The sequence below is a fragment of the Diceros bicornis genome, chromosome 5 (assembly GCF_020826845.1).
Source record: "Diceros bicornis minor isolate mBicDic1 chromosome 5, mDicBic1.mat.cur, whole genome shotgun sequence".
In the NCBI taxonomy this organism is placed as follows: domain Eukaryota; kingdom Metazoa; phylum Chordata; class Mammalia; order Perissodactyla; family Rhinocerotidae; genus Diceros; species Diceros bicornis.
The window spans coordinates 58,550,487-58,569,267 of record NC_080744.1 but is presented as its reverse complement, the minus strand read 5'-3'; the positions used below and the strand labels follow the sequence as shown (position 1 = coordinate 58,569,267).

The 18,781-nt window shown below is 39.5% G+C and overlaps 1 protein-coding gene across 1 annotated transcript in view; it reads right to left on the bottom strand.

Annotated features, from left to right (window-relative positions):
* The window catches only part of SNX1 (sorting nexin 1), a 33,197-nt gene that overhangs the window by 12,448 nt on the left and 1,968 nt on the right, over positions 1 to 18,781 (bottom strand). The window contains exons 2-5 of the mRNA XM_058541794.1: positions 8,221 to 8,329; positions 5,259 to 5,386; positions 4,642 to 4,708; positions 555 to 598 (exon numbers count right to left, since the gene is read on the bottom strand). Of these exons, the coding sequence (XP_058397777.1) occupies positions 555 to 598; positions 4,642 to 4,708; positions 5,259 to 5,386; positions 8,221 to 8,329 (348 nt within the window). The remainder of the gene's footprint in view (positions 1 to 554; positions 599 to 4,641; positions 4,709 to 5,258; positions 5,387 to 8,220; positions 8,330 to 18,781) is intronic.

Below are 18,781 nucleotides of genomic sequence, written 5' to 3'. Positions count from 1 at the left end.
GGAATATGAGAGGGAAAAACACGCAGGTGAATTCAATGGTACTCATCTTGAGACTGATGGTAGGTTCGGGGCTTCATTTTTTATGCTTCATCACCTGCATACAACATTGTGTAAGTCTGTATGCATTAATATTATATAAAAAAGGAAGACCAGACCTGAGGGGCATAAGGTTAGGGAAAGCATTAAAAGAAGTTCCATATAGGAAACCTCAGAAGAACTGACGATTTTTAAACAGGTGATATAGTTTGGGGCAATCCGCCAAACTAGCTCTAAGCCACATAGTTCTTAAGAGGGATGGGATTATACCAGATACACTGCACGTCTTAATAAAACTTACAAAGTTTCACACTGAAGTGTTAGCTCTCTGGAAGAAAAGTGGAAAGGCTCAGATGAGATTACCAAGGGGGTGCAGGCTTGCTCCATCTTGAGTAAACTTGAAGGAAGATGTTGGCAAAGAAACTAAAGAAACACCCAGAAATAATCTGAATGATGATCTTCTTGGTATAAGCACCCAGTCTACTAAGGTGGTCGTCAGCAGGGTCCCTTGGACTTACCTGTGTTGTAACTTTGTAGGCTACATAGGCATTCATACCATCCCCTGTGGGAGAACAAGAAAGCAGGAGAGGATTATTCTGTAACCCCAAGCAGTGCTAATCTTGCTAATATTTAACCAGTAACCATAAGCCACAGGAGCCCTGTAAAAGAAGGATACTTGTTTCATCTCCAAGCTTTATACACTGTCCTACAATCCAGTCCCCACTTTGCCTCAGGGCTTCTGTGGTGCATATCATGCCGCTATGGATGCTGGCTGGGCCCCAGTTTGAGTTAGACAAGAGAGTCAGCCTCCTGTTCCAAAGCCAGGCTCCATTTATACCCTCCACAAAGAAGCAGTGGATACTGACAATCCATCAGTTGTTACCATGCCAATATTTGGGCTGGTTATACACATCTGTCTAAAACCAAACAATTCTCTTGCTGTATAAAGCACGAGGAGGAGAAGGAAGCGACTGATGTAAAAGGAAACAAGTAGTTCTACCCTAAGCTAGCTCTGAGCTGTTTGCTCTTTCAGAAATACTGTCACGGCCCCTTCCATTGGTGCTGGGGGACACTGACCCCTCTCATCTAGGATGTTCACCCAGAGCAAAGGGCCTGGCAGGAAGGTACTTCGGCTGCCTGATGTCACACAAATCTCTCTTTCCTGGAGGAATTATTTTTCTGAAAAAGCCTTTAACTGTTAAATAATTTGGGATTCAAGCAATTGTTTTTCTCTGTGGTAGTGTCCTGACCTAGACTACTTAGGGACAGAAAGGCACCATTGACTCTCTGAGTATTGAAAAGACATACATTGGATTCTACACAGACACAGCTCCAGGGCTGGACTCCGGTGTTTGGGGTTGGTTTCTTCTCTTCCTCTCCACCCCTTGATTTTTCCCCACATCAAACAGGAAAATCTAGGTCAACAATTATTAGCTGCTTAAGCTTCTGAACTGGTCCTGGGGTGAGGGCCCAGGGGAACAAGGTGAAGTATGGATTAGCAGGATCATATATTGTTAACTTGGTTTCAATGAGATGGCTGGGAATGCCTGCTTTTATAAAGTACACAGAGAAGTTGGAGATTATAGGAATTGAGAGCTTGCCTTCTCTACCTCTCCAGCCCCTACCAAAAGAGTGTGCATAAAACAGAAATCATAAGCCAAGCTTTAAAAGTTACTTTATATTGATTACCACCATTAGTTCTCCTCTAAAACACTTATACTACATTGCCTAATACTATTAAGGATGTTTACCACTGATAAAAGGAAATAAAAATTTAAAGAAAAAGCACTCAAATTTTCATTCACAATTGAATAGTCATGATCAAACATCCAGAAGGACAATCCCATAATTTAGTAGCTGCAATTAAAGAAAGTCTAAGTGCAAATACACACAAAACACAGGAGCAAAGCAGGATCTTCAGACACTTGGCATATCTGCTGCTTTTACTGAGACAATGTGTGAGAAAAGAGACATACTTCCATGTACATACAGAGCTCATGAGATAAAGAAATGGGCCAGTAGTGCAGCAGTTTTAAATTTACCTTCATTTTCTAAATAATTTCAGAAAGTTGAAGATGGCACATGCAAATTACCAAGGCTCTAAAAAGCTTATCCTGGTAGAAGTAGAATTCTAATTTATTTAGATGTGTGCAAGAATGAGAAGCACATGTTGAATAAAGAGCCCACACAAACAGAAGGTTTGTTATAAAGATCAGGCCTTGAATATGAAAATGCTTTAAGTAGCTGGTTTCTTGGCATCAACACGACCAAGAATCTAGACTATGGTACAAGGGGATGCAGGCTTATCACCAAAAGTGATTGATGTTTAAATACATCTGATCCATGGGATGTTTAAATTACTCTTATGAGTTGAACCGTGACCCCCTAAAAATAAAAGAGCCAGCCCTGGTGGTCTTGTAGTTAAGATTTGGTGCTCACACCACCACAGCCGGGGTTCATTTCCTGGTCAGGGAACCACACCACCCATCTGTCAGTTGTCATACTGTGGCGGCTGCATGTTGCCGTGATGCTGAAAGCTATGCCACTGGTATTTCAAATACCAAGAGTCACCCATGGTGGACAGATTTCAGCGGAGCTTTCAGACGAAGACTAGGGAGAAGGACCTGTCCGTCCACTTGTGAAAAAATTGGCCATGAAAACCCTATGAATAGCAGCATTGTCTGATATAGTGCTGAAAGGTGAGAGGATGACACAAAAACACTGAGCAGGGTTCCGCTCTGCTGTACACAGTGTCACTAGGAGTCAGAATCAACTCGACAGCACTACTAACAACAGCAACAAAAATATGTTGAAAGTCCTAACTCCCAGTACCTCAGAATGTGGCCTTATATGGAAACAGGTTCTTTATAGAAGTACTCAAGTGAAAATGAGGTGAGCAGCATGGGCCTCTATTCAGTATGACTGCTGTCCTTATAAAAAAGGGAAATTTGAACAGAGACAGACACACAAAGAGGGAAGATGATGTGAAGACAACCAGGGAAAATGCCACGTGACAAGTAGGCAGAGATTGGAGTGATGCATCTACAAGCCAAGGAATGCCCGAGGCTACCAGGATTTAGGGGAGAGGCATGGGACAGTCCTTCCCTAGTGCCTCCAGGCAAGCACAGTCTCGCTGACACCATGATTTCAGACTTCTGGCTTCCAGAACTCTGAGAGAATTTATTTCTGTTGTTTTAAGCCACCCCATTTGTGGTACTTTGTTACAGAAGCCCTAGGAAACTAATACACTCTGTCTCTCTCTCCCGGTTCAGACATCATGACTTTTACATATTAAAACAGTTAGTATTATTCACTTATAGTTTATCTTATTCTGCCAAGAATTTAAAGCAGCCAATAACTAGCTTAAAATCAATGTGCTTATAGAATATTCACAAATATTAGAGAAGCAAGAGAGAATCCTAAACATGCTACCCAAGGTTCTGGTCCAGGCTCTACTGTGGACCACATTGTGACCAGACAGGAAAGCTATATACATATATATCACTTATTGGTACTCAATTTCCTCTATTATTGGATGAGGGAATCGTGTAAGATACTTATAAACATCCTACCAGTGCAACAGTCCAGGAAAAGTAAAACTCAACGGTTTAAGGACAAACCATTTTCACATAAAGTCTTTATAAATTCTTGTTCCTAGTTCAGAATAGACAAAAGGTTGGAAATTACATTTTTCCTCTTAATCATATAAACACCAACCCTGTTTAGGAGGACAAGGCTCTGTACAGCCTTTTCCATCAGGGACTATACCTGGAACAAAGAAAGTCAAGGCGTGTTGCTCTCTGCTCACTAACAGCTTTCACAAGCTTGGGACGTGGGAAGGCTACTGAAAAATCCAAGCTCTGGCCAAAGATAAGTGTGCTTTTTGAAAATCTAATTTCAATTTAACCAAAATTCAACCTGGATACTTTAGTCTTTACCTATGAAAAAGAGATGCAGACTTCCTCACTTCATTAGGATATCAAGAGTACATGATAAATATGTAAAAAGAATTCTAAACTTCTTGAGGGATAAACAAATTTAGTATTCCCAAATTTTAGAACACGTGTCTTTAGGGTGTTTAAATGGAATTTATGATCTTAAAAGGGAGTAAAATGGTCTCATCAACTCTGTGGGAGAAGGCAACGTTTGGGTTTTTAAAAAAGGATTCTTTCTGTTGTTGTTGTTATTGAGGAAGATTCACCCTCAGCTAACATCTGCTGCCAATCTTCCTCTTTTTGTTTGTGAGCCACCACCACAGCATGGCCACAGACGAGTGGTGTAGGTCCGCGCCCAGGAACCGAACCTGGGCTGCTGAAGCAGAGCGCACTGAACCACCAGGCCACTGGGGCTGGCCTAAAAAAGGATTCGAATAGTATTTGATGTCTCTGATTTTCCTTCCTAAAGCCAAGAAAAGCCTAAATAAAGTGCTGGTAACTGCTATTTCTGGCCTTAGAAGCACAGCAAGGGGTGTAATTTCACAGGAAAGATAATGATGCAGTACTTCACACTGGCTAGTTCCTCTCTGGAGGTAACCATCTAGAAATTTGCGAACTATGCTTTCCACAGCCACATCCTGACATCACAAGGAGTCCCAAGGACACTTACCTATCTTCTCAGGATCAGTTATACCAACTGTCAAATCAAACTGGTCTTCCTGTTCTTCTTCCTCTAGCTTTTAAAGAGAAGACAAATCATGACAGTTGATACCAAAAAAGGCTATTAATTTCACCCTGTATTAATCTTATATCAATATATTAACATCAAGATAAATCCTTCAATGTATCAGTGTTCAGCTCTGTCCATTCCCAACAACCCCAATGAACCAACTTCCAGTTTTAAGTTGGAGCCTGCTCAAAGGTCTTTGTTACATCTATTCTCTTAAAACCTTCCTTTGATCATTATGAATAATTACTAGATTTTGGAAGACTTACCTCTGTCAGGCTAACAAGGGAATGAGGAGAGACTACACTCTTGAATATGGGAACTTCACACTCTGCAAATCATTAGTGACCACTGAAAGCCTTTGTACTATCCTCTGTGCAAGGCAATAGATACTCTGTCCAAGAAAGAGTCCTTTATTGGATTCTGGCTGTCCATTAACTATAAATGTCTTCTTCAAGAGTCATAAATATTTTTTCAAGGTTTAAGCTCAACTGAACTTCAGACTGGCAGCACAGTCCTAAAAATCTAAGAGAAACAAGACCAATAGCACAGATTCTCACCTCCTCATAGCTTGGCTGTGGCTTAGAAGAATTTACGGCTTCCTGTGGAGGAAGAGAAATGAGCGTTTTGGCCGGCACCTTCTTCTGATTATTTTGTGTGCTGTCCAGGGATAGCTCCACTGTGGCATCTAAAAATAGTTGATATTTTATAATGAAGGTCAATAATGGGTCTTTGATGGCTAAACTTCATTTCTATAGGTTAAGAGACAAGAACAATGGAAAGCACTCTCAATACTTAGACGTTCTCCGACTAAGAGAACAAGAGTCAAGAAATTTTTACATGGGCTGGCCCGGTGGCTTAGCGGTTAAGTGCGTGAGCTCCCCTGCTGGCGGCCCGGGTTCGGATCCCGGGCATGCACCGACGCACCGCTTCTCCGGTCATGCTGAGGCCGCGTCCCACGTACAGCCACTAGAAGGATGTGCAGCTATGACATACAACTATCTACTGGGGCTTTGGGGGAAAAAATAAATAAATAAATAAAATTATAAAAAAAAAAACAAAAAAGAAATTTTTACATGGATAAAAGGGGAGGATGGTAAAAGAGGTGTTCTTCTAGCATAAGTTTAGGAGAGCAACCTCTTTCATTTCCAAATACAACTACTTGGCTACCCTCTCCTACCTAGAATTTAGGCAAGAACCAGGTATTAAGCAAAAAGACTACACAGCCACAGTAAGTGTGCCAATTTATTTCACTCTCAGGAGTATTCCCTTAAAATCTTATATGAACCCTACTTATTCTTATTATAGTTGTTTGTAAAAGAAGAATAAGTTTGGTTATCTGCTTTACAAGCCAACATGATAGAAGAGGCAGGTATACTGACAGCAAGAAATGACACCAAGGAGCCGGCACCATGGCCTAGTGGTTAAGTTTGGCACACTACACTTTGGCAGCCTGAGTTCAGTTCCTGGGTGCGGACCTACACCACTCGTTGGTGCCATGCTATGGTGGTGACCCACATACAAAAGAGGAAGATTGGCACAGATGTTAGCTCAGGTCTAATGTTCCTCAAGCAAAAAAAAAAAAAGAGGAAGACTGGCAACAGATGTTAGCTCAGGGTGAATCTTCCTCAGCAAGAAAAAAAAAAAGGCATCAAAGGAAGAGTCAGGAAAACTGTAAGCCAGAAAAAATGGACTCAAGATACAAACACAGTAACACTTGGGAAAAAGCACTGTTTGCCACATCTGAGGATGGCACTGCTGTTTCAGCCCGTTTAAGAATTGTATTTTAGGGGGCTGGCCTCATGGCTTGGCAGTTAAGTGCGTGCGCTCCGTGACTGGCAGCCCGGGTTCAGATCCCAGGCGTGCACTGACGCACCACTTGTCCGGCCATGCTGAGGCGGTGTCCCACATACAGTAACTAGATGGATGTGCAACTATGACATACAACTATCTACTGGGGCCTTGGGGAGAAAAAGGGAAAAAAAGGAAGAGGATTGGCAATAGATGTTAGCTCAGGGCCAGTCTTCCTCAGCAAAAAGAGGAGGATTGGCATGGATGTTAGCTCAGGGCTGATTTTCCTCAGAAAAAAAAAAAAAAAAAAAAAGAAAGAAATAAGAATTGTATTTTAGTTTTAGATCATCTTGTCCGGATTAAGTTATGTTTAATATATGCTGTCCAAGGGAGATGAAAAGACATGTGCAATATCTGAAAATCTTCCTAATCAAAATAGTTCTAAAAAAATATTTAAGCACTTTAAAAAAAGTGCTTAAGAGTCACCTTTGTCTGTTTGGGAAAATCTCAGTGGAGCAGAACAACTCATTCCCTAAGGGTTCTAGAGAGGGGACTTTTAAAAGAGCATTATGCACCATTTTTAGGCATTAAAATCTTTTAGGCAAATAAAAAGAATGCACTTTCCACTTGGAGCAATGGAGTTAGAAGTTCAAAACCTAAAGAGCTCAGATTTTTTTTCTTTATAATAAAGAAAAACACAAATATCCATCTGGATTTGGGCTGATAAATAGGTATTCAACTTTAGCCTTAGGGAATTCAAAGAAAGCTGTTTCTTTTTCTTTTTTAGACTTTCATTTGGAGCTAAAATGAAACCAGAGATGGCAATCTATAAGGCATAACCAAGTCTAGATCCATGTTCTAACCATTAAATGTGAATCATGTCTACAAACAAGGTTGCCACACTGTTGGAATCCAGTCCCTAGCAGGAAAACAGAGGTGGTGATATACTCTGCCCCTGGTGTGGGAGTACAAAACAAAAAAAAAGTATACATAACGAACATCTCAGGATGGTAGGATTCTTTGAAGCAAGCAACCAGTTGAAGTATGCTTAAGATATTCATATCATGCAGGCCCCACATAAATAATTAAGTTAATAAATGTGCTTGGAAACGAAACAGGAGGTACGTCTCATTTAAAACCTTTGGCTTATTAGAGTGCTACAAAAAGCCTTTTGAAGAGTTGTGCATTTTCCATTGAAATTCATGTGACAAAGATGCCAAAACTTACCATAAAAAATGCTTTTTCCTCCGTACTCTTTTTTTTTTCTTTTTGTGAGGAAGATTAGCCCTGAGCTAACATCTGTCGCCAATCCTCCTCTTTTTGCTGAGGAAGACTGGCCCTGGGCTAACATCCGTGCTCATCTTCCTTTACTTTATACGGGACGCTGCCGCAGCACAGCATAGCATAGCGAGCGGTGCGTCGGTGCGTGCCTGGGATCCGAACCTGCGAACCCTGGGCCGCTGCAGTGGAGCACGCGCACTTAACCGCAGTGCCACCAGGCCGGCCCCATAACTCACATTCTTAAATAACTGTATATTTATGTCTTACTCCCTAAACCTTTAAGAATCCTGATAGCAGGGACTACATTTTTACAGGTTTTGGAATCCTCCACAATCATATCTTACATACAGTTATATTTCAAATATATAAATGTACTGTTTTATGTTTTGGTGTTTTACTTTAATTCAGCAACTTGAAGATTCATAGTATAAGTTATGAGTTCATACTTGCCTGCAAAGAGATCCTGTGGCTCTTGGTCTTGTTCCTCATGGATCCCATTTTCTTTGGAGCCATTGTTGATGGGAAGAGAAGCAATTCTCTTTGGAGACTGGGGCTTACTCTGAAAACAAAGAGATACTCTGAATAAAACAGTGCCATTAAGAACAAACCTAGAAAGTGACTTTTAATGCATCCCTTAGCGGCTCCCACAGGTGTTTAGGGGAAGACAGGATCACTAGTCAGCCAGTTTAATAAGCAGCAAATCATTATTAGTGCTGTAAGTGCTGCCCAAGTGATCACAGAGCCAAAATAAACTCTTACATTTTAGAGTTAATTTCTAACACCATAACCTTGCTGAAATGCCCTACCCCAAAGTACATGACACCGATAAGAGTATGTGTACACACAGATAATTTTCAAAAGAATCTGTCCAAATGAATTTCTCCTTCTCAGTTGATGACTTTTATTCTTTCAAATGCTGATGGGGCACATTCTAGTGACCAGGACACAACACTGGAGTCCAGAATTCAAGCTCTGGATCCTGGCTTACTTTGCGGCCTTGGTTAAACTGCTCACTGAAGCCCAGATGTGTGATTACTGAACTCCCTGACAGGCAAAGAAAGGCAGAACCTTTACATCTAATGTTGTTTGTAAAGATAACTTATCTTTTCATCTTTAACTTACACAGACACAATCTTCCACCACACCCGTGTCAGGCTAGCGAAATAAAAACCAGTCATGCTTAGCCTAGTGGGCACATGGTGAAAATACAGTCAGTCCAGGGCCTTTATCAAAAGCTCAGTGATCAGCCGCAAACAAGGGTGGGGTGGGACCCAGACCAGTACCAGAAAGAACAAAGCTGGATTGTGCAGAACATGAACAGAAAGCTGGGAATCTGGCTTCAAAAGCCATGGTGTGGTATTGCAGGGTTTTGAAGTCAGACCCCAAGGCCAAATCAGTTAAAACATCTGATTTATGGAATCTTTTATGAAACATTTCCTTAACAAATCTGAGGGAGTTTGTTCCTTGGAAACACGCCTTTTTCAACCCAACAGAACAAAATGAAATGACATATCTATTAGGTACTCTAAATTTGCCATGCAAACATCTCCATCCCAATAGTGGGGCCACCCTCAGTGAAAGAAACTGTTACCAATATTTAGATTTATATTAGCAAACAACGCTTCTACTGGAACTTTTCTATGCTAATCAAGTTTACTGAGCACTTAGTTGTATATGATTATATGTTACACCAATTCCATTAGAGATAGTGATTCTGTCTTCTAGCTTCTTCCACAATCTCAAAAACAACAAAAAAATCACTGCAGAGACACAGACAACAAATAATAGGGCAAAAACAAAACTCACATTTCCTTTTTGTCTCATACATTGCCAACCACCTTCCTACAGATACACTTCCTTTCTATACATATTCTTGTGCTCTTGTACAGTATAGGGATCTCATAAAAAGCCATCTGATTTCTTTTAGTTCAGTTCCCACTGATACCAGTCATCTTTAGATGGAGATCTAGGAGAGATTAAAATCCCAAGATAATAAAGATATATGCATACAAATGTAATTTACTAGTAGCTCACCAGGGAGACTAAAGCACCAGGAAAGGCACAGGTTAGAATTTAGCCATTTTTAAAGACGCCTAGAAGAACTCATTCCTGTGATACGGAGATGAATAAAGCCAGTTTTCCATTTCTGATTTACCATCTAAACTAGGAAGTTTCAAGACCAAGAACATTTTCTGGAGCAATGCTAGAACAGCAGTCTGTCTTTCCCTGCACTAATCAGAAAAGAGAGACCCAGATGGACGGGATACTGAAGTCACAACTAGAGCACAACTACCTGTCTCTTCCTCCACTAGGTCCAAACCTAAGTTGCTTGACTAGAACTGTGATGAAACAGACCTGTGCTCCCTTAGTAAGCTAGGTAACAACTACCTGTGAGAACAGATGACTGCTCCTCAGATATCCTCTGGGACTCCATCCCAAAAACTACTCATGGCTGAGTTCTAAGAAAGCTGAAGATAGACAGACTGATTACAATATTCACTACCCTAATCTCTCCTCTATGGATGTTCTTTTACAAAATTATTCTTCTACATATGTAAAACTTTGTACCCTGTTTTCACCCCTCTACCATCTGAGCTTTTTTTTTTTTTTTTTTTTTGGTGAGGAAGATCAGCCCTGAGCTAACATCCATGCCAATCCTCCTCTTTTTGCTGAGGAAGACCAGCCCTGAGCTAACATCTATTGCCAACATCTATTGCCAATCCTCCTCCTTTTTTTCCCTTTTTCTCCCCAAAGCCCCAATAGATAGTTGTATGTCATAGCTGTACATCCTTCTAGTTGGTGTATGTGGGACGCCGCCTCAGCATGACTGGAGAAGCGGTGCATCGGTCCACGCCCGGGATCTGAACCCGGGCCGCCAGCAGCAGAGCGCGCACACCTAACCGCTAAGCCAGGGGGCCAGCCCCCCATCTGAGCATTTTTAAAGTCATTAAGAGTTGTACAAAAATCCCAATTTTAGTTACTTAACTCTCTATCGTATGGGTATATCACAACATAGTCATTTCTCTAAGGATGGCTATTTAGACAGTTTCCAGGTTTTTACCATCACAAGTAATGCTGTGATGTCCACGTGTATATATAAGCCCACATTTGGTTATTTCCTTAGGATAGATTCTTAAGTAGAATTATTGGACATAAAATTTTCAAAGGTTCTGCTAAGCTGCCTTCCAGAAAGACCACCCGTTCACATCCCCACCCAGCAATGTATAAGTGTGCTGCACCCACAGAAACATTAAGCATTCTCTCTCTTTTAAAAAATCTTTGGGGGCTGGCCCCGTGGCACAAGCGGTTAAGTGCGTGTGCTCCACTCCAGCCTGGGGGTTCGCAGGTTCAGATCCTGGGCGCGCACCGACACACCGCTTGTCAAGCCATGCTGTGGTGGTGTCCCATATAAAGTAGAGGAAGATGGGCATGGATGTTAGCTCAGGGCCAATCTTCCTCAGCAAAAAAAAAAAAAAAAGAAAGAAAGAAAGAAAAAGAAAAAAGAGGAGGATTGGCATAGGCTATCAGCTCAGGGCTGATCTTCCTCACAAAACAAATAAATAAAAATAAAAAATCTTTGCCAGGTTAACTGGTGAAAAGTTGTCTTGTTTCTATAATTTTACTGGCCATCTGAATCTCTGTGACTTTTTTTGACATCCTCTGCTCATTTTTCTATGCTAAGTTAGCATTACTTAGTTAGATGTACACTTTTCTTACATAAGTATGTTAACCCTCTCTCTGGCATATTGTGAAGTACCCCTCCCCAACTTGATTTCTTTTCATATCTGCTTTATTTTTGGCCTTACCAAATTTATTTTCAGTTGACTGATCTGGATTGGCATTGGACAAACTAAGCTTATTTCTTTAGGCTGAAGAGTACCCAGCACACAGTTGGCCTTCAAGGCATAATTAAAGCTTTACTTAAAATCAGATTCAAAAAATGCTGAGCAGAACTATTTTTAAGGATAAGAAGAAATGAATGTTTCTATTTCTGTTTGTGGTATCCCACATTCACACAAGACTGTTAATAGAAAACAAGCCTTCCAAGAGACTAAAGTCTATAATAGCTTACTTGTCATCAAAAAAAATACACACCTGGGCATTATAACACAGTTCATGTGCTATGCCTAAAGTTAAAAGGCGAATTTTTAATCAGTATTATTAAGATATAATTTATATTAAAAAGCTAATTTTGAATCAAAAGTTAAAATTTTAGGAAGGACTCATTTTAGGGGAAGGGAGGAGGCACACTGATTATACTGAGTGGCAAAACCAATACTGAAAATAAGCCTTGTTTAATAATCCATATTTTAAAAACCTCTTAGTAGTCAATAAGTCACAAAACTATCCATCTGTTTGAAAGGGGTTAAATTTCTAGGCAAGGAGAAATTGAAGCAATTTCGTATTGCAATATGTAGCAATAAAACTACGTATATTCCGTAATAAAAATAGTATGCTTGTGATGTAGTGAATAAAGCCAAAGAACAACCCTGCCTACTTCCCCTTGCCCTTTTTTTTTTTTTTTAAATAAAGGAAGCATTCTTTCTGTTACTGTTAGTGATAGAATCCTAGGCTAGGATACCCAACACTTGCTAACACCCTTTGGCTGTTAATTCTAGCAGGTTCAAGCACCTCTGTTTATAAGAGCACAGACAGCCTAATCCTAAAACTCAGAGAGGCACTACAAAGATCTGCCAGCAAGAGAGCCCCTGACAGGTATTCCTCGTCAATTACCAGCCTCAAACTATGAAGCTCAGGCTACTAACGCAATTTTCTTAGCTCTGAGAAGGACAAATGTGGGCTTGCTGTCCTTCAGAGCTGACATAGCCATTCAGTACTGAAAAGTACTACTGTGATTCTGGGTAATTTCCCTTTAGGTTAACCAGTTGTGATTCTTCCTCCTGTTGTTCAACTGCTTTTTGCTCCATGCAGAACCCTTGCATTACATTCAAGAGACCTCAAAACGGTAGTACCGTTCAAGCTCTCCACTACATTTAGAGGTCAAATTCAAATTAAAAGCTAAGGTAACACTGCTTCTGGAGAACTAGAGTACTCATTTTCTGGAGGAAAATTAGTATAATTTAGTAAGGCAAGATGGAGCTACAGCATTGTGTGATCATACTAATGTAACAAGGCAAGGACAATTAGGAATAAGTCAACCCCAGAAGCTAGACTCAGATCACAACAGGGCAGTCACAAAGTCTTTAAAAATTACCCTGCAAGACCCTGGCATAAAATACTGCTCCTTTTGCCACCTTTACTTCTAGGGAGAAACGAGTGAAATGGGGCAGTCTATTCCTATTGCTGCTGCAACAAATTATCACAAATTTAACAGCTTAAATAATGCAAATGTATTATAATTATGTAGAAGTCAATACAGGTCTCACTGGGCTAAAATGAAGGTGTCATCAGGGCTGCATTCCTTTCTGGAGGTTCTTGGGGAGAATCCATTTCCTTGCTCTTTATAGCTTCTAGCAGCTACCCACATTCCTCAGCTCAGGGCTCACTTCCTCCATCTTCAAAGCGAACAATGTTGCATCTCTCTGTGCCTTTCTTCCAAAGGCAGTCTACCTTCCCTAGTCACTCTGACTCTTCCATTTTTAAAGGATCCTTGTGATTACACTGGGCCCACTAAAATATTCCAGGATAATTTCTCTACTGTAAGGTCAGCTGATTAGCAAACTTAATTCCATCTTCAACCTTAATCTCCCTTTGCTTTGTACCTAACACCTTCACAGGTTCCAGGACATGGACATGGACATCTTGGGAGAGGGCAATTATTCTGCCTACCTCAGGCAGTGACTCCTCTTCCATACCATGTTTCAAAAATGGCACAGATGCACTAAAAGTTTCTGTGCTTGGGAGAATGGACATTCAGTGTCCATTGGATTTGGGAACAGGGTGCATCTAACTTTACAAACTGGGTGAATATCTGATTAACCCTAATGATTTCACAATATAACTCCTTCTCATAGCTGAAGGAGTTAAAGTAGGGGTTCTTATCCTGGGGTCCATGAGCCATAGAATGTGGTGGTGGTGGGGTCTATGAACTTAGATGAGAATAAAATTACAGTTTCATTTTCACTAACCTCTAACTAAAATTCTGCATTTTCTTCGATTATAAAGATAGGCAACAAACCATAATAGTAATAGCAGTACCTGAGACTATAACTAATAGAAATTAGATATCTTTATATGATATAGTAGTTATTACAGATCTCAAAATATTTATGCTCATCTCTATTTAAAAATTATAGTAGTTATTAGACCTATCCCTAGATCTTATTATTTAAAGCATTAAAAAGCACATGTTACTGGGGCCAGCCTGGTGGCATAGCGGTTAAGTTTGCGCACTCCACTTTGGCGCATCGGATCCAGGTGCAGACCTACACACCGCTTATCAAGCCATGCTGTGGTAGGTGTCCCACATATAAAATAGAGGAAGATGGGCATGGATATCAGCCCAGGGCCAGTATTCCTCAGCTAAAAGAGGAGGATTGGCAACAGATGTTAGCTCAGGGCTAATCTTCCTCACCAAAAAAAAAAGCACATTACTAATATAAATATACATAAAATTGTTTTAATGTTTTGATAACTGCATTTCAGTATAATTGGTTTCCTTTGTAATCCATTTTATACATTTAAAAACATTATTCTGAGAATAGGTCCATAGGCTTCACTGGACTGCTAATGGGTCCATGACACAAAAAAAGTAAAGAACCTCTGAGCTAGAGGGTAGAGGAACTAATGAAAATGGAAAAGCGGGAGCTGGAAGGGTGGGGAAAATGAGCCTGAAGCTGACCACTGAGCTAGTTACGGAAAACCATGAGCAAGCTCATTAGAGACTTCAAAGTGAAGGGGCATACCACAATCCACCAAAATTTAGGACAGACATTCTACTGAATTCTCTGGTGTAATTTCCCTACTAAACTTTTTGGGTCTCAAACTAACATAACTTAGAAGGGCCCAGAAAACTGCAGAAGGATCAGAGCGCTAATCAGCACATTAACTTCTAAACAGAAAAAGCAAACCCAGTTCAAATCTGCTCTGAAAGCAGAATGAAGCCTCAGCTGTCCATTTGACTAAGCAAAAGAACAAGCCAGAAAAAGTTGAGCAACAGGCTCTTCCTGGAGATGAAATACTTATGGCTACTTGCTCTAGTAACTATCCACGACTCATGATTTATTTACACCAACAGTTGCTCAGGAGTACTCAGAAGTTTTGAGGACCAATGGAGAGAATTAGTGTTCTTTTTCGTTCCTCTCCTCCCAACCAAACAAATCGCAAATGGCCAAGTCACCAGAGCTACCTTAACACCTGAGTAACCAAACCGGCAGCAACTCTCTACAGAAACCAGAAGTCCAACTGCAACCTTTGTTGCTTCTCTCATAAGCCCCAAACTCTAATTTTAAATAATTTTTAAGTTGGGTTCTTACTAGTCATCTTTAAAAGCCTTATCTCATCCTTCTTCCCCCAAAAGTGCTTTGTAACTACTTTTGTTAGCTTTTCCTTCATAACCTTGAAAGCTGGGTTAACTGCTAGTACAATTCTATGATCAAGAAATCAATGAATCTATGTACTTAAGGAAAATCTAAAGTTATTACAAGTAAAACTTGTTTACAATTTGAGCTGAGCATTAAAATGAAATCTTTGGACATAATACCAGTTGCTAACTTTTTCAAGAACATTTGTATGAGTCCTGTGTAAAAAATGTGGGATTTCAACTTCTGATCTTTTGACCAGATCTGACCACCTGATGTGATGTTATCTCCAAAAACAATTGTTTGAGAAAATATGCCTATAGAAAATACTACACACTAGAGGACCTTTGACTTTTACCTATGACTATTTACTAATATTAGTTGGAAATGACTACACCATTAAAGAAACTAAGCAATAAACCTGTGTTTAAAAAATACTGTTATGTAGATTAACTTTCAGCTGGTTAAGAACAGAAAAGGGACAGTATGAAGCAACTTACTGAGGACACGTTACACCTTTGGGAACGGCCACTAGGCATTTCGCAGAACAGAGAATTAAAATATTAGCCAACTAAACTATCAGTCTCCTTAGGGCTTTTAATAAAATTACCAAATTCTGTCCAGATCTAAAGAGTTGTCCTATAAGCAGTCAAAAGGAAATAAACTGGTCTTAAAAAAGAGCTGAGATGGGAATTGTAAAATGGTGCAACTGCTATGGAAAACAGTATGGAGGTTCCTCAAAAAATTAAAAATAGAACTACCATATGACCCAGCATTCCCACTTCTGGGTATATAGCCAAAAGAATTGAAAGCAGGGTCTCGAAGACATACCTGCACACTCATGTTCACAGCAGCACTCTTCACAAGAGCCAAGGGGTAGAAGCAACCCAAATGTCCATTGAGGGATAAATGGATAAACAAAATGTGGTATATTATTCAGCCTTAAAAAGGAAGGACATTCCGACAGATGCTACACTATGGATGAACCTTGAGGACATTATGCTAAGTGAAACAAGCTAGTTAAAAAAGACAAATACTGGTGTGATTCCTCCTATGCGAGGTTATCTAAAGTAGTCAAATTCACAGAAACAGAAAGTAGAATGGAGGCTACCAGGTGCTGCGGGGAGGAGGGAGAGGGGGAGTTGTTGTTTAATGGATATAGAGTTTCAGAAACGCAAGATGAAAAAGTTCTGGAGATCTGTTTCACAAAAATGTGAATATACTTAACGCTACTGAATTGCACAAAAATGGTTACAACGGTAAATTCTGTTGTGTGTTTTTTACCACAATAAAAGAAAAACTGATTTGTTTCCCCTCAGGATACATGTTACATTGATCACAGATATAGGGCTGGATTCTAAAAATATCATGTCCTTTGCTAAATGTTCATATATAACTTACATTTATATAATTCTCTGTAGTCTATAAAACACTGACAATCAGAAGCCAATTGCCATCCAAGACTTTTGAATACCAATAAAAGTTATACTGTTCTTTCATCTTAAACACCAGTGGGAATATGTAAGTAATTCTTGATTAATCAAGAATTAATTATTCAAAATATGACTTTTCAAGCCCTCTGCTATTCCTTCTTTATCCTATTTCTTTTTTCTGGCCATTTCTCTAATTACTACGGTTTCAATTCAGGAATAAGAGAAGTGGGAAAAAATTCTAATTGGTCTGATATATCACCAAAAAAAAAGAAGTTACCAGATTTGGCCAAAATCTGAACTGAGGATATCATTTATCTATGTTTTCCTCCTTTCTCTCAGAATGAGAAAGGCCTCAATAGTTCTCCCCTTTTATTCAGAGGGCAAACCTAATTGTGGTCCTGGCATACTGCTAAAAAGAGATGGGCATATAAGAACTCCCAGGAAGGCAAACAAAGAACTTGCTTCAATTCTATCATTCTGGTTTAGAAGTAGGCAAATAAGACCAGTGAGGTCAAATGAGGTGTAAATATGTATGCCATTTATAGTCTTTTTAACACAATAATTTTAAGAATCTGGAGAGCCAAAAGAATGGCTCCAATCTAGTCTCTGGTTTTACTATGGGAAAAATTAATCCTATCCCAGAACTAAGAAAGTTTTAACTAAAAAGATGCATAGCTAGATTCAGGTCCACATCAAAGATTCAGATAATATATTTAGAATTTTAGATCCTTTTATTTATAGGCCCACAAAGTAAGAGGCAGAAAGAAGATAATGTCTTAAGTATTCTTAAGAATCAGACCTTCCACAAGCTGGTTTTCACTTTTAAAGCAATGATTTCAGATTTATTTTAATAATTCTTTTAACTCCAGTCTCTCCTTGTAGATTCTGAGATGCATTACCACGGTCTGCTCTTTCAATTATAAATCAAGTCACACTTTTATTACTGTATTAACAAAGCCTCTTGGGCTGTAAAAGAGAGCAGATGGGATGATTAACAGCAGCAGCTGCTACATCAATGTCCAGGAAATTACATGCATACCATAAATGACTTTAGATGCCTTAGCTTCCTAATTCTTTAATGCTCCTCTCTTTGACTCCAACATGCAACAAAACATAATATGAAGATAAACTTAAATCAATAAGATGCTACTGAAGTCATTAAGTGCCTGCTTTAGTGGCTTCTAGCTAATCAAAACAATCTTACTAGATTGATTTTGATAAATTATATTAACCATTTTTAGGGTTAATTTACCTTTTTATTAGATATTGTGGGTTTGATTCTTAGAGTAATTTTGGTTTACAAAATGCTCAACTGTTCTAAGTGTTTTACAGGTATTCTAATTTAATTCTCACAATAATGGTGGAGGTAAATACTATTATTATTCACATTTTACAGGTGAGGGTAAATACTATTATTATTCACATTTTACAGGTGAGGAAACTATACAGAGGAATTAAGTACCTTGCCCAAGGTTAAGCTAGCAAGTAATAGAGCCTGGATTTAAATTAGACTTCAAAGTTCACGCTCCTAATTACTTTGTTCTTCAATGTTGTTTCTTAAGACAGAAGCACTGCAATCCCCTATCTTCTCACACTGGCTCACAACTAAAGTGTTTATTAGAATACAGTTTGTATTTAACGGTTATTTAACAAGAAATTCACAGCCTAACTCGTGAGGAATCTTGGGGTCTTGGCTTCCTGAAAATTAACATCAGGACAGGCAGTTCAAAAATTGGCTTACAGGTGGTATTTTAGTTTTCTCAGCAACTCAATTTTCCTGGATCAAAATCTAAATTAAAAATAATTATGCTTTCTGTAGTAGAACAAGGTCATTCTGACCCCCTCCTCATCCTCTTAGCTGGAAATTAGGCAAAGTATTTTTTTTTCCTCCCCAAAGACCCAGTACATAGTTGTTTATTCTAGATGTAAAGTTGTTAGTTCTTCTGGTTCTTCTCTGTGAGCTGCGGCCACAGCATGGCTACTGACAGATGAGTGGTGTGGTTCCATGCCCAGAACCAAACCTAGGCTGCCAAAGCAGAGTGGCCAAACTTTAACCACTAGGCCATCAGGGCTGGCTCTAGGCAAAGTATTTTTACA